General features: G+C 48.6%; 1 protein-coding gene across 4 annotated transcripts in view; it reads right to left on the minus strand.

Moving 5' to 3' along the window:
- Nucleotides 1-16,724, minus strand: part of LOC149127615 (contactin-associated protein-like 2) — a 171,892-nt gene that overhangs the window by 26,051 nt on the left and 129,117 nt on the right. For all 4 annotated transcript variants that reach the window (XM_089329591.1, XM_089329592.1, XM_089329593.1 and 1 more), the window contains one exon: nt 5,472-5,711. In XM_089329591.1, coding sequence (XP_089185717.1) covers nt 5,472-5,517 — 46 coding nt within the window. In that variant the 5' untranslated portion in view covers nt 5,518-5,711. The remainder of the gene's footprint in view (nt 1-5,471; nt 5,712-16,724) is intronic.

Consider the following 16,724-nt stretch of genomic DNA (forward strand, 5'->3'; position numbering starts at 1 on the left):
CTCTACTCAGTTATTTTATTGCCTGTGAAGGCTCTAGCCAGAGGCCTGTTGTCTATTACAGGGTGAATATCAGGTGTGGGAAGTGGTAATGGCATGCAAGCTTTCTCTTTGAAAAAAGAAATGAACAGGAAATACCTTTCTTGCCATGTTAGATGATACCATGTCTACTTCCTGCTCCTAGTGGTCTGGTGACCCCTGCTCCAGAGGGAACAGAGTGCGTTGCAAATGGCATAGCCTGGACCTGTGCAGTACACAGCCTAGCCAACCATAAGCGTCGCTCCCGACAGCCCAAGGGCACTGCCGAGGTAGGGAGGTGCTCAGTTCGTAGTGCTACAGAGGAGAAAAAGTATCTCATCCCATGAAGCCAGCATCCCTTAGGAGATGTTTCCTATATTCATATTTGATATCATTCAAGGGAGCAGAAAGATCACAGACCTGTTGGGAGACGTCTTATGTTGTCATTTCCATCCTAATGCCAGGTGTCTGCAAAAGCTATCCTGCTGCAAGTAGGTCATCCTGGTTGATTGCTGAGGTCTTTTGGACACCACAATGTACCTGCTTTATTTTCATAAATGCACACACCCAGCATCATCTTCAGGTAACCTTCAGATGAAGTCTGAGGTTTGAACCCTGTTCAGAAAACTGGAGAACCATCTGACAGTTTCCTTGAACTGCGGCTGTTCCTGGTATGGGTGTATCTTCACTGGAGGCCATGCTGCAGACCGAGCACTCCCATTCCTTTCTAAACATATTTTTATCTGGTTTGATTTGAAAAGCAGAGTCACAGGTGTTATATCTGCTGGCTCCCACCCCCAGTGCCCACAACAGCTGGGGTTGGGAACCAGGCGTAGAGAACTCTGTCCAGGTCTCCCACATGGCAGACAGGGGCCCAGCTACTTGAGCCATCAGCTGCTGCCTCCCAGGGTGAGCATTAGCAGGAAGCTGGCACTGGGAACTGAGCCGGGCCTCCACGCAGGCCCTCCGATACGGGATGCAGGCATCTCATGTGGTGTTGTAACTGGGGTACAAAAATCTCAGCCCCACTACAGCCTGTTTGATTCCACCGCCTCAACCTTCACTTTTTTTGCCTAAAATGGATTTTTAATTTTGTTTTGCATTATTTGGGTCTTTTTTTTTCTAGCTTAACTTTAAGAGATTGACCAGGGGCTGGCGCTGAAGCACCAGCATCCCCTATGGGTGCTGGTTTGAGTCCTGGCTGCTCTACTTCCCATCCAGCTCCCTGCTATGGCCTGGGAAAGCAGTGGAAGAGGCCCAAGTCCTTGGGCCCCTGGCTCCTGATAGGCGCAGCTGCAGCTGTTGTGGCCCATTGGGGAGTGAACCATCGGATGGAAGACCTCTGTCTCTCTCTGAACCTCTCCTCTGTGTAACTCTGACTTTCGAATAACTAAATGAATCCTTTTCAAAGAGCTTAAATAAGTTTTTAAAATGTTTAAAAATTTAATGCAGAGACAGTGAGGTCTTCTCTATGCGGGTCCCTTCCCCAGCTTCCACAACACTTGGGGCTGAGCCAGGCCAAAGCCAGGAGCTGGAAACTCAATCCAGTTCTCCTACACACCTGGCAGGCATCCACCCAAGTACTGAACCATCACTACTGCCTCCCAGGGTGGGAAGTGGAGCAAGGGCGGAACCCAGGCGCGCTGACATCTTCTCCCACTTTCATTGGCTGAGTGTATCTCCACCTTGGCTACACACTGGGGAGATGCCACACCTAAGGATACCCAGGGACCCGCCACACAGGGTCTGATTTAACTGGTCAGAGGTGCAGGGCGGGCAGTGGGATTTTTAGAAGCTCCTGGGGTAATTCTAAGGTGTCTCTGAGAATGAGAAGCCCTACACCTGACAAGCGCACTGGGTGGGCCTGGCATTCTGCATTGCTGAGAAAACTCCAGGTGGGCCGAAGCTGCAGGTATCCAAGGCACTTGATGAAATAATCCACTTCCGACCTTTGCAGCCAGCACCCACTCATTCTCATCCTCTCCTGTCCTAACTATGCGCAGACTCAGGGGCCCTTCAGTGTGCATGTGAGAAATGGCATTTCTGTGGGTACACTGTTGTTGGGCTTGTGAATGTCTTACAGTAAAGATTCTTGTTCTATTCAAACACAAAAGATTATCTGAAACAGGCAAAGCTTGCAAGTCAGAATTCAAATGAGAAAAGTAGGTCCTCCAACACCAGAGCGCAGTTGCTGATGTGAGGACCCCAGACCTGCTTTGACCTTCCCTGTTAGTCCCTTATCAAAAAGCAGAAACCTCTGTGAAATGAGGCTGCCAAGCGTCCCTCGCTGGTGTGGCTTTTACACCTTCCCTAAACCCTCTCTGGTGGTTTACTGGCTTTGAAGGAGAGGACCAGACCACCCCCAGGTGCATGCATCACTGTCTGACCTCTCAACCCTGTGTCCTCCCCACAGAGGCCTCTTCTCCTACTAATTAGGTTCTAAGCTTCTGCCTTGAACTATGTGCTGAACTCCTTTTCTCAGCTCCTAAATGCATATGTATAGAGTTTTTTCCCTCCTGTTAACCTGACTTTTATCAGCTTAATTCGCAGGCCTCCAGGCACAGAACAAAAGAGGGTAGAGGAACCTGTTTTCCTCCTTGACCAGAGCCACAGGAGGCTGGAGGCTGCTGGGAGGTGACCTTCCCTCCGGTCCACATCTGCTCTCTGCGCCCCTTCACCTAAGAGGAAACTCAGATCATGTCATTTGAAAGAGCTTCTGCTTCGTAGTTGGTACGCTGTGTGCGGTCCTTTTAATGGAGTTCATGGCCAGATTCATGCTTGACATAAGCACTTCCCAAATTTTGACATGACTGGCATCTGGCTGACACCAGGTATGAACTTGTTGTCCGAATGCGAGTAGAAAATTTTCTGCAAAAAGCCCTCTGTACTATCCGGGCTGCAGCCTTTTGAGTTGAATAGGGACTACTCACAGAAACGGTTCCCGTGTACATTCTCATGAGTCAATCAAAAGAATGAAGGTGTCTTGCATGAAGCATGATTAAAAAAAATGAACTAAAACTGGTTCCTGGGCAGCTGGCTTAGACCACACATGCTCACAGCTGCATGCATTGAGTTCTTGCACCAGATAACTTGTGTGTGTCCACTCTGGCACTTGGAGGAATTTATCTGAGAGATCTCTCTTCCTCCGTGGCCCTGACATGTGTCTTTTCTCCTTTCAGCATTAGGAATGTGTGTTCCTTTGTTCAAGCCAGCCCAGGAGGAAAAGCTAGCCTGCTGTGTAATCCTAACAGCATTCATAAAAGGGAATTCTTTATCAGTGCCCTTGGCACACGGTGCCCCTCCGCATGTTACAGGAACCTAGAGCACTGTTTCATCTGTAAAGTGGCTACTCTGACAATGGGGCAGTTTTGGCTGCTTCACCGAACAACCCTGGCAAGGAATTAGGATGGCGAGAGCTGCACTGGAGCTGATAAATGCAGTGTGCAGGGCTGGAATATGATTCAAGCAATCAAATGCACACTGTGTATGTGAACAAACTGAAGACGGAGTGGGGGGAGGAGTTGGTGGCCATTCTAGCAAATAGTGTCTAATACAATCCCCTAGTTATTGCAGCTCAGCTTGGAATAAAGCCTGCTCCATGTAGAGGGTTGTGCTGAATGTGGCTCACACAGAATTCTATGAATTATCTCCACTTTGGAAATAGAAAAACTGAGGCCTGGGATTCTGAAATCTGCTGAGGGGCAGTGATGCCGGCCCCACCCCTTCCTGTCTTTCACGTCAGCAACATCTCACGTTGCTGGAAGACCTACTGAATGTCACATTTGGGGGTCACTTAGAGATTGTACCCACTTCACCATGTAGGTGAAAAGGCGGAGGCTTAGAAAGTATACTTGAGGGGGCTGGCATTGTGGGTAAACCTGCTGCCTCCAATGCCAGCATCCCACAGGGACACAGGTTCGAGTCCTGGTTGCTCCACTGCTCATCCAGCTCTCTGCTAATGTGCCTGGGAAAGCAGCAGGGGATAGCCCAAGTGCTTGGGCCCCTGAACCCAAATGGGAGACTCAGAAGAAGCTCCTGGGCTCTGTCTGGCCCAGCCCTGGCTATTGGGGCCATTTGGGGAGTAAAGCAGCAGATGGAAGAGCTTGCTTTAACACTGCCTTTCAAGTACATAAATTATTTTTTATTTATTTGAAAGAGTTAGAGAGAGAGAGAATCTTCCATCTGCTGGTTCACTCCCCAGATGGCTGCAACAGCTGAAGCCAGGAGATTTTTCCTGGTCTCCCACAAGGGTATAGGGGCCCAACAACTTGGGCCATCCCCTGCTGCTTTCCCAGGCACATTAGACAGGGAGCTGTATCAGAAGTGGGGCAGCAGGAACTTGAACCTGTGCCCATATGGGATGCTGGTGCTGCAGGCCAGGGCTTTAACCCGCTGTGCCACAGTGCCAGCCCCTCCTCCCTTTTTTCTTTTGAAGAAAGTATGCTTGAGAGGCTGGCATCATGACGCTGTGGATTAAGCTGCTTCATTCTTTATAAGTGCCCTTGGTATCCCGTGTGAGTGTGGGTTCTGAGTTCTGGCTGTTTCACTTTGGATCCGGCTCTCTGCTAGTGCACTGGGAAAGCAGCAGAAGATGGTCCAAGTGCGTGGGTCCCTGCATCCACATGGAGACCTGGATGGAGTTTCAGCCTCCTGGTTCAGTGCTAGTAGCCCTTGAGGCCAATTGGCGAGTGAACCAGAGAATGGAGCATCGCTTTGTTCCTTCCTCCATCCCTCCCTCTAATCTGCCTTTCAAATAAATCTTTGTAAAAAAAGAATACTTGAGTTGGGCAGAGCAAGGAGTAGGAGCTGAGTCTCCTGAAATGCAGCTTACTGGACCCTCCCTCCCTCAGGGTTACGCAGACATTGGCTTTTCCTCCAGTTAGTTTTGCAGCCAATAGCCACATCTTTTCATTTGGGTCCTGTACATTCAAATGACACATCTTATCATCTTATCATCTTAGTGGGACCAAATACACTAGACTTTATAAGCCTAAATGCAGCTCTTAAAGATTTGGAAGGCTACAATACTATTTGTATAAATGCAGGGTTGAGAGACAAATCTCTACTACTTTAGGAAAACGTCTTTTCTGATATCAGAACTTGAACCATGTGGCAGCAAGTCACAGAGTCCCAAGAGGCAACAGTGAGAAGGCGATTTGATCAAATCATCCCAGCCACACCAGTCACCAGTGTAGGCATCTATCATCTTAGATGAAGTCATTCACTCCTACACTCTTCACCTTTGTCTTACCCAGGCACTGCACAACCAGGTCACGTGTAAGTTTTGGGTTCTTTCACGTGTGTGCTACGGACTCCATGCTCACTCCTTCCTTTGCTCTCTTCCTTAATCCTCCAAAGACACTGCCAGTGAGGTTTGGTATTAACCCACTTTACAGCTGGGGAAACTGAGGTTCAAAGAAATAAAGCAGTCTGTGCAAGGCTGCTCTGGACTGTACCTGAATCCAAGTGATCCAAGTGCCAGGGGTCTGTAGCAGACGACATGGGGGACAGCGTCAGCGGGGAGGCACCGCAGTTGGATTCCACCAGCTCGCCCTGGATGTGCACGTGGGCCGAGGCGTTCGTCTGCCTCAAGGCGGCCTTGAGAGGGGCGATCTGGTTGAACTGGACTCTGGAGAGGCAACCGGTGAATCCTGGCGTGTTGTATTTGTGGATCTCTTGGTCAATCTTCCCTGTTTCTGAAAGAAAAAGAGAACATCCACTCTGTTCCAGCTGCAAGATACTGCACAAACTTACTCAGAGGTTTCAGTTTCAGACATTCAGTTCTTGTAGATGAAGTGTTAATGGCTGGAGAAGATGTAGAGCTGCAGACTAAGAGAACCCCGTGTACATGAGAACATCGGAGGGTGAGCGTGAGGTGTATCTGATAAAATACCTGCGTGATTGCCTTCCAGATGCTTGAGATCTGGCTGAAACTCACAGCTGTCACTTGGTTCTGGTTGGCTTTTCCCCTTTTCTGATGTTTCCTTTAAGATTTTATTTATTTATTTTAGAGGTAGAGTTATAGTCAGAGAGAGAGAGAAAGACAGAAGGGTTTTTCATCTGCTAGTTCACTCCCCAAATAGCCGCAACAGCCAGAGCCAGGCTGATCGTCTGTGTCTCCCATGTGGGTGCAGGAGCCTGAGCAGTTAGGCCATCTTCTACTGCTTCCCCAGGCCATAGCAGAGAGCGGGATCGGAAGAGGAGCAGCCGGGACACGAACCAGCACCCATACGGGATGCAGGCACCACAGGCAGAGGATTAGCCCACTACACCACGGCACTGGCTCCTCCCAGAGCCTCTTAGACATTGAAAAGGGCCCCCTTTCTGAGCAGCCCTCTTGGTAGACTGTGGGTCTGCTTTGTACCTCTATTTTCTTATCATGGTTCTTTATTGAAAGAAGAGAAGGAAGGAAAGGAAAGAGAAGAAAGGAAGAGAAAAAGGAATCGAGGAGGGAAAAAGGGAAGAAACGCAGAGGATGGGGCGGGGGAGGAGGCAGGAAGAGAGTCCCACAGCCTACAAGTGGACGTCGCCTTTCTCTGGAGTCCAGCCCCTTTGGGGTGCCAGGGTTTACAGCATCCCTGGAGGGATGGTTTGGAGCTTTGGAAGTCAGGAAAGTTGACACGTGGGTTTAGGAACTGCCACGTCCCCTCAGTGTGTAAGCTCATCGTCTTCCCAGACTTGCCCTCACCTCGGGGCTCAACCTGAGCAGAGGCCTCTGCAGTCTACCGGTGAGCAGTACAAGGCCTTGTCCTCACACCGGTTGGGTCAGCCGGGGTCTTTTTGGCCTGCAGACCCAAGTTCCAGCAGACACCAACCCACAGGAGTCCTTCCACGCCTGTGCTCAGCTGGTGCGAGCCCAGAGCGAACCGGGAGCCCACTGAGCCCAGAGCTGCTTGACCACCAAGACTTTCTGAGCTGAGACTCAAATCATATATTTGATGAAATTATGAAGGTCTGTGGTGAGCCAGGAACGCACATTTTCCTGAGCTTCTGGAATGTCTTGCAGGAGAGGTAGCACTAGGTAGAAGTCAGCTTCCCAGGGCGGATCAGGGACCAGAGCTGTGGCCTTGGTTGAAATGTCAACACGGCGGGCAGGAGCCACCCTGGGTGGACGACCTGCTTCCACAATTCCATTCTCCTGAACCCTGCTCACTCCCCTCGTTAGCTTCCCCCTTTCAGTGTTTTCCATGTTGGAGAAAATCCCTCATGTTTCTGGTATTGTTTCTTTCCTGCAGGGTCTGGGTCACAAAAACAGGGGTCTGATGCTGGGGAGAGCTGAACCAGTATTTCCACATCTGGTCAACCTGCCTCTTCCTCTCTAGGCTGAGACCCATCCTCCTGGGGCCAAGTCTGCGGCAGACCCTGTTGCTTTCTGAGAATCTGATGGTTCCGGGAGGAGGCCATGTGATAGTAACACTAACAGCATCTACTACAAACCCAGGACTGTCACACTGTGCTGAGTACTTTCCACGCGGTGTCTCAGTCTTCTAACCACCCTCTGAGCTAGACACAATCTTCCCCACTTCATGAATGGCTACACTGACGCTTACAGAAGTTAGGACTTTGGCAATGAAGAAACGCTTATATTTTGCATAAAAAACTTTAGCACATGGCTGGCGCCGCAGCTCAATAGGCTAATCCTCAGCCTTGCAGCGCTAGCACACCGGGTTCTAGTCCCAGTCGGGGCGCCGGATTCTGTCCCGGTTGCCCTCTTCCAGGCCAGCTCTCTGCTGTGGCCCGGGAAGGCAGTGGAGGATGGCCCAAGTGCTTGGGCCCTGTACCCCATGGGAGACCAGGAGGAGCACCTGGCTGCTGCCTTCGGATCAGCGCGGTGCACTGGCTGCAGCGCGCCGGCTGTGGCGGCCATTGGAGGGTGAACCAACGGCAAAGGAAGACCTTTCTCTCTGTCTCTCTCTCTCACTGTCCACTCTGCCTGTCAAAAAACAACAAAACAAAAACCCAAAACTTCAGCACAGCAAGTTCAACTGCTGCCTGTGACCCTGGCATACCATATGAGCGCTGGTTTGAGTCCCAGCTGCTCTAATTTCTATCCAGCTCTCTGCTAATATGCTGGGAAAGCAGTAGACAGTGGTCCAAATGCTTGGGCCACTCCCGAAACGGGGGAGACCCAGATGGAGTTCCAGGCTCCTGACTTTGATTGGTCCAGCCCCAGCCATTGAAATCATCTGGGGAGTGAACCAGCAGATGGAAAATCTCTTACTTCAAATAATGCAACAAAGTTCTGAAAAAGAAAGCCAAATGTATTAGTCTCAATTTCTCTGCAATACTGTATCATGTTGTTTTTATATTCATGTGGATTTCTGGCATTTCTAACCAGAGACTCTACAGAAATGGCATGGTGAGGTTTCTAAAAGTATTTTAATGGTTATTAGATACCGCTTTAAGACCATGTTTCATTACAGCCTGAGCCAACATTGTGATTTTAAAAATGCAGTGACCTGCTGTCAAAGCTTTGCCAACGGCATCTAAAGCAGCAGCGAGTGCTTGTTCGGAATAGGAGGCCACGTTTCATAAGTGCACCTACAAATAGCAGCATAGCTGTCACTTCAGCACATGTGAATTCATTACACGTAAATTAGGTTAATCTGTAGAATTGATTGTGCTGGTCTTATACTGAAATCCAATACTAACAGAGCATTTACCGAAGAAACTACTTCCTGCAGGGCGACGATGCCGGCCAAAGCACTATTTGGAAGAAACCTCTAAAGAATGCAAATTGTAGAAATGCAGAGCCGTCACTCCTGAAATTAAATTCTCAAGCTACAACCAGTACTGTCACGTCTTCTAGTCCCAGTGACACCGATTAGAGAAAATAGCCCTCCACAAGGCTGACACGACTCCGGGTAAAAGCACCCCACGAATGCTCATGACGGCGCCTTCGAGCAGGTGCAGCCCTGCATCGGCAGCCCCTGCGCGCTCTCCCCGCTCACACCCACCCCCTTGCTGAATGTGAGTGACAGGCAGGGGCCTTACAAGGAAGGAAGAGCAAAGAGCACCTGGATGGGGAACAGAGCACAAAGCCAGCTCCCGGGGGCCAGGATTCGCTGGAGGCTGCATGGACATCCCTGAGCACCTCCTCTGCAACCGAACAGTTCTCTGTGTGCCCACTTCGTGAGAGAGATTTCTTTGTCCTTTGACACTAAGTTCACCTATGCATTCTTAGACATCCCGTGGGAGCTATTCAGCAGCTCATTTTTGAGAGTTTGGGGTTATGTTTTTTTAGTTTCTTATCAACAGTCTTTTCTCCCAAGGGGGAGGAATGGGATATTAGGAAATATAAAATATCACTGTTAATTTTTTACTTTTTATGAAATGGAGCCAAAAGATTGTAGAACATCAATGAGCTCTGATTTAGGGCTTTTGATTAGTGTCTCTTGTGTGCCCCTCGCTGTGCTGGGGGCTGTGGAAGTCACCCGGCTTAGAATCCACGGGGCTCGGCATTGCTCCACAGGGGCTGAGGGGGACAGCTGGTCCAAGCACTGTCTGCCCTTGGTTCCTTCCTGCTGGGGGCATTTTAGGTAATTTGCAGATGAGGAGTTAAATAACATTAAATTATATGGTGAGGAAGTTACTGCCGCCTCAGTTCTCTCCTTCCCTCCTCCCTTCCTTAAGATTTATTTTGCTTATTTGACAGGTAGAGTGGGAGAGATAAAGAGAGCACTTCCAGCTGCTGCTTCACACTCCAAAATGGCTGCCAGGGCCCAGGGCTGGGCCAGGCTGAAGCCAGGAACTAGGAGTTCCATTGAGGTCTCTCTCGTGGGTGGCAGGGGCCCCAGCACTTGGGCCATCTGCTGCTGCCTTCCCAGGTGCATTAGCAGGGAGCTGGATCGGAAGTGGAATTGCCTGGCCTGACTAGCACTGTGACATAGGAGGCCGGTGTCACAGGCAGCAGCTTAGCCTGCCGTCCTGTCAGTGCCCTCTCAGCCGGGGAGAGTCTCAGGTCAGCTCGGTTGGGGCCAGGCTGGCCCTGTCACCATGTCAGTAGCTGCTCTTTTCTCTTTTAATTTAGACGGATGCTTCAGTATGCAGAAGTACTGATTTCCATCCTATCTCCACACCATGTATTTTTACCACGACCTTCTCATTTTATGATTGTGATACAAGATTTCCCTTTAGGGTAAACTTTTTGATTTTAATATAAATTTTTTTGTGAACACGATGTGTCTATTTAAGGAAAAATAATAGTAGAGATCACTGAAAAATGGCCAAAGGGTTACCAGGTATGGGATGATTGACAGTTGTCAATCGCTCCTTAAATGACCCTACCTGGGGGAACTCGATGCCCTTCCAAAACCCTTGGATGTCCTGCCTTAGGAGCCCCTGTTTTGGTGTGTGCAGTCTCTCATCCTTCCCCTCCCTTTTCCCCTCCCCGTCCAGGGTCTGGTTGTGTGGGATACAACCAAGAATTGTGGAGAGGTAGACAGGGTTCACTGTGGTCAAAGGCTGGCTTTCCGCTTCATGCAGGAGTAAGTATGTAGCCTCAAAACCAGAAAGGAGTAGTGCTTTAGGTGCAATAGATCATCACACTCCTGTATTATTCCCAGAAGCACTAATGCCTAGAAACCCATCTCAACATAAATGCACATACTTTGCAAAACAGTTGCATTGCTCTTACACTGACGCTCGTCTATGAATGCCGAAAGTCCACCACTATCTAAACCCTGCCCAGGCCTCCAGCAGGGAGCAGCCGTCCCCTGGCCCCACCGCAGTCAGCAGCAAATCGGTTTTGACATGACTGCCTGGGTGAAGGCTTCACTAGGTCCTGAGAATTCAGACTGAGATTGGTGAGCGGTCACCGGCAGTGCACTTGAAACCATGGCTCAGGTCCGGTGAGGCTGGCACCATCAGTGTGGGCTCTCCATGTTAGGGCTGAGCATCTGGCCCCCACAGAGACCTGGCTGGGTTCAGAGCCAGTTTTTCCATTCTACTCACTTTGGGCCAGGGTTGTGTAGACTGAATCGGTCAGCAGAGTAAATACATGAGAAATAACCATAACAACTAGAACAACGATGCAAGAGTACAAATCTTACAGAAGGCAAAATTTAACAAACCCAGCTCTTCCGTTCCAACACCACAAAATTACAGACACTCGGCAGGGCATGGATGTTGGTCTGTGCCACCTCCTGCTCAGACTGCGGTTTGCGACCAGTCATGTCGCACCGACCAGCTGCCTTTTAAATGACACAAACCAGAAATAAATCCATACACATACAGATGTATATTGTTATGCACTGTGGCATTGTATTACTCTCTTAAAGACACTGATGAAATTTCATGGTAATTATGAGATGTTTTTCTCGTATGAAGGAAGGCAGGACCAAAATATGTAGGTGTAATGACCTGACTCACATGCACCAGCACAGCTAATTGCAAAGCAGCAGAATGCTGGGAGAAGCAGTTTTTCCCCCTTTTACACACTAGGTCTGCTACATTTTAAATTTATGTATCTTTTCTAAGGACTGGGAAAAATTAAGTGGATGATTTTTTTCCCTAGAGACAACTGTAAAAGAAATGTCTTCACATGAAGACGCTAGCCTCCTACACTATTTTACAAGAAGGTAAAAGTATGATATTTCTTTGTTTCAGCTAATCAAACATCCTGAGCTTTTGAGAATCCTCAACAGGGAACACTCCTTACGATTTCTGGTTACTTTTACAATACAACTGTGATTTCACAGTATCAAAACCACGGATACACAGGAGAAGACGTGATCACCTGTCTCCCAAGTCCTAGACATTTCACATCATCCAGAACACACCTCTGAAAGACGGATTTTTCTGCCTTTTTCGTGGATTGTTTCAAGTTGTCAGACATAAGGCAGCCTGCAAGGTGCTGGCCTCCCTGTTCCGCAGCCTCAGGTGCCCTGCTGCATGGCACAATTTTTCAGAGCTAAGAATAACAGGCTCTGCTGAAAGTAACACAGCCTTTCAGAAAAATGATGCACCTGTCACTCAGCCACACTGCAGGTGCTGTGACTTACAGCACGAGAAACGCAGCTTCTGAGTTTACCTCTTAGATGCTTAGAAAATAGAAGCTCTGTGTCCTAGCTTTTTGCTGCTGCAAAACCAAATACTGGCAACTTGCGATTCCTGTGAGCTGGAAATGAACAGACCCGCTTCCTACTCACTGAGACTTACTACACTTCAGCTTGTGCATTTCAACTTCCTAGCAGCAGAAATGGACTCCGAAGTACAAATCTGTCGATCTGAAGTGCAGCACAGGAAGCTAATCTCTCTCTGTGTGTGCGCCTTCCTTCTGCCAGAACTTTTTTCTGTTTTTCTGTTCTCTGGGCTTCGGAGATCTATATTACACTGTAGGCAGCAACAAAGGAGAGCGAGTCTCCATTTTCAGTTTTTCCTTTTAATTCCCCTGCAAGTCAGTGACGAGGAGTATTCCCGCCAACACTAGCAGAGGGTCAGCCTGGGGGACAGGGGAACTGGGGGCAAAGGGAAAAGGCAGAGAGAAGGGTGCTAACCTCGTATTTTTCACCGACAGCATCAGGAAGTGTGGGTGAGCAAAGCCTGGTAGGCAGTTTTTTTGTATTTCCAGATGACATGTAATTGAGAGATTCAGGGAAATAAAAAGTCGTTTTTTTCCTTTGTTCTCACTTGTACTGTAATCCTCTCCCAGGAGGTCTATAAAGCCACCTTACCAAGGAGAAAACCCCCTTGAGGACTAAGACTACAGGGAAGTGGCCGCTGGAACAGGGATTGAAAGCATTGCTTTCCCGGGGCTGTGGGAACTGTCAGGCACACTTGGGAAGGCAGGGGGAGCATGGTTTCTAGAAAGCATCCCGGGGTTCCCTGAATTTGCACTGCAGCTTATCTGAATTCACACCGTGGGACCTTGCCCTCAGAAGTGACATCCAAAAGACAAAGCCGACATGCTTTGAGGCTGACCCTGAAGCTCCCCGGGGTCATCACACAAATTTAAACATCATGACTGCAACCACCTCGTGTGCTGCCAAGGAATCGAGCTGAGATCACAGTGCACATGTGTTTCTCCCTCACTACCTCTGAAACCAACACATTCTTGTCCAATTGGGTAAGAGCGACGAGGCTGGGAGGAGCCATCTAAACGCCAGTAAAGTAAATCTCATGAGATATTCATGGTTGAGACAGACGTACTCGCACATGGGTTATTGATAGCGCACTATTTTATTTTACTTTAAATTTTATTTGAGAGGCAGAGAGAGGCAGGGGGTGCTCCCATCCACTGGTCCACTCCCCAAATGCCCATGACAGCTGAGAGTGGGCCAGGACTGAAGCCAGCAGCTGGGAATGCAATGCCTCATGGGTGCCAGGAACGCGATGGCTGTCATCACCAATGTCTCCCAAGGTCTCCCTCAGCAGGAAGCTGGAGTCAAGAGCCAGAGCTGAGGCTTGAACCCAGATGCTCTGATGTGGAACAGGGCATGGTAACTGCCAAGCTCAATTCTCACATAAGCCACATTTTCAGGGTAGATCTATGATATAAACAGTGGGCTGAATTTGATCAGCAGGTGGACATTGGTGAAGGGACAACTCACTCCAGGGGCATGACTCCAGGTTCACATTGTATTACTGATTTGGATAAGAGCACCGGTGGCACATCGACCAATGTGTCATGTGGCATTTAGCAGTTCCCCACAAGACGACAGGCTCCAAGCCAGAGGGACTTTCAGAGGCACAAATGGTTTAACAGAAACAGATGCCTAAGTTGTGTAGTTGGAAATACCCCCTGTTTTCTGCTTACCTTCAGGACCAAACTGGACTTGAGATCATGTACCCTGTGCCCCAGGGCTGGGGTATTTTGTTGAATTATACGTGATTGAGGATTTGAGAGAGAAGTGTGGTGGGGTCAAGAAAAGAGTCTAGATTCCGCTGTAGGAAGTGCATTCTGAGACTGTCCCCTGGAGTGGTCAGATTAAGCCCAGAGAGGTGTCGGGTTGAGCAGGAACTTGGAGATCAGGGGACAGGCCACCCAGGGCAGAAGGTAGGTTCTCCGGCCTAGTTATTTGTGCATGATGAGGAAGAGGGGAACGATTCCTCATTCCTAAAATGAAGTCTCCACCAAAAATCCCAGGAGATCAGGTGAATTCTCTCAAGAATCCACAACCCTTTAAATCAGAGGCCATGAAACTGGGGGGCATTATAATACCCTTCATATAAAATGAGATTCTGAGTGGTCTGGTGACTTGGCTGAAAACCGCTCAAATCAGCTAGCACTGCAAAAGTTGGGCGACCTGTTTAAGTGCTTGGGCTCAAAGCCTGAACAGGGTGGCCTGCTCTTCTCTGCCTCCTCTCAGCAATTCTCATGCCTCTCTAGGATTTCTGAAACAAATGGTGCCTCATGGTGAATGTAATAACAAAAAGGAGCAGTGACATTTTCCCCAGATCCATTCCGTGATTTGTAGCAGATCTGCTAACGTTGGGTCTTGGCCTAAATGAATACTTAATAACAATAATAGCTAAAGATTCATGGAGGCCTTACCATGTATTAGATACATGCTTAGTATTCTAAATAGGACATTTTATTAAAATTCACAGCCACTTGCTAAGACAGATACAATTCCCCACCCATTTTGATCGCCACCTACTGAAGTGACTCGCCCAGAATCACATTAGCTAGAGAGTGACAGCTCGTGTGTCCAAAGCCCCCTCTCTTAACCCTAATCGTGCCAATTAGGATATAACCCAGATGTCTGGATACCACAGGAGGCCTCCAGGAAGTTCACCTGGGAGTTACTCCTAGGAAGTGAGAGGCTGCCTTGGGCTTTATGGAACCCTCTCCAAGCTTGCAGATGGTGCCTTGCACTAGGGCCAGTGTTTGGCTGTGGGTTAAGCTGCCACTTGCAGCACCAGCATCCTATCCTGGAGTGCCGGTTCAAGTCTGGGCTGCTCTGTTTCCAATTCGTGCCCCCTACTAATGTGCCTGGAAAAGCAGCAGAGGATGGCCGTAGTATTTGGGTTCTTGCCATCCACTAAGAGACCAGATGGAATTCTGGGATCCTAGCTCTTGCCTGGCCCACCCTTGACTATTGTAGCCATTTGGGGAGTAAACCAGCAGATGGAAATGTCTCTCTTTCCTTCTTCCTCTCACATTACACACATGCATACACACATACATACCTTGCACCTAACCCAGCCACTAGAGCATCCCCTCTCTACCACAGCTTTCAGATAATCCACTTAAACTGAAAATGTATCCCCTCATAATCCCCCGCGAACCATTAATCCCGCCTTATGAGGATAGAAGTATTCTAAGTATGAACACAAAAGACAAGGAAGACAGAAGGGAATCGGAGCCAGGTGCTGCTCCTGCGGCACCTCTAATTTACCTAAATCGAGGGACTGCCAAGACTCAGGTGGGGTTTAGATGTCTGCTGCTTTTCCTTTTCACAAAAGGCAAGGGGCTCTTTCTGAAATGTTTGCTCGGGGGCCTTTCTTTCAGCTCTGCCGGTGCGAGCTGCTTTCTTATTTTCCCAGCGGGGCACATGCCGCCGTCCTGTCATTATTTCTCCTCTTCTGTCTGTACATGTTGATGATGCTTCTCTCTGCACTTCAGAAGGCGCAAATTACAGCGGCTGCAGCACCTTAAAGAAAATGCATTTTCCCACACTGCACTCATTTTCTCTTGGTGTCATGCTGTGTGCTTTTTTTTATTTTTTCAGAGCAGATCAGAGCTTAAAATATTTTAGTAGGCAATTGTGTTAATCACTCCTCTCAAACATGTTATTGTGAAGCCTGGGCATCCTGGGGAAATGAATCCACCTGGAAGATGTTTTTTTGGATGACTGGGGTTGCATTCTTTGAGCATGAGCACATTTAAGTTTTTCTAGCTTATTATTTGTACAGAACACTTCCTTAACCAAAGAAAACCCAAATCAAGGTCATGCTATGATTTTCACACATCCCAGGCATTTTTACTTTTAAGTATTCTTTCCTCCATTAAAAAAAAAATGGTATATGAGAACCGTGATGGTATATAAGATATTATGTTTCCTCTGACCTAAATTCTCATTCTTGACTTCTGATTTAAAAAAAAATATTTTTTGTGAGACCTTAAAATTAATATGGACCTGCTGAGCCTAAGGAGTGTGTCAGTCTGTATTGGATGGCTTGGGGCTGGAGGCCTGGGTGAGAGAGTCGCTTTATTATGCTGTGGACACAGCAAGAAGCTATTCCCGGAATTTAAATTTTTGAAAAAGGGCCAGAGGAAATCTTTCTTTTGGGTCATTTGCCTCTGTTTTCCCCGGGTGGAATAAAGACTGTGCTCCTGTATGCTATGGAGCACGGCTGCCTTCTGCTGCATCGGAATTTAGCGCATCATTCTTGAGGTTTTCTCACTCCTGAAAATTACCTCTACCATCCCACCCAGCATTATTTAATCTGTATGCAATTTTTTTTTAATTTTTTGACAGGCAGAGTGGACAGTGAGAGAGAGAGACAGAGAGAAAGGTCTTCCTTTGCCGTTGGTTCACCCTCCAATGGCTGCTGCGGCTGGTGCACTGCCGCCGGCGCACCGCACTGATCTGATGGCAGGAGCCAGGTGCTTCTCCTGGTCTCCCATGGGGTGCAGGGCCCAAGCACTTGGGCCATCCTCCACTGCAATCCCTGGCCACAGCAGAGAGCTGGCCTGGAAGAGGGGCAACCGGGACAGAATCCGGCGCCCCGACCGGGACTAGAACCCGGTGTGCCGGCGCTGC

This window comes from Oryctolagus cuniculus, chromosome 3, assembly GCF_051225735.1.
Source record: "Oryctolagus cuniculus isolate XC-2025 breed Fujian yellow rabbit chromosome 3, ASM5122573v1, whole genome shotgun sequence".
Taxonomy (NCBI): domain Eukaryota; kingdom Metazoa; phylum Chordata; class Mammalia; order Lagomorpha; family Leporidae; genus Oryctolagus; species Oryctolagus cuniculus.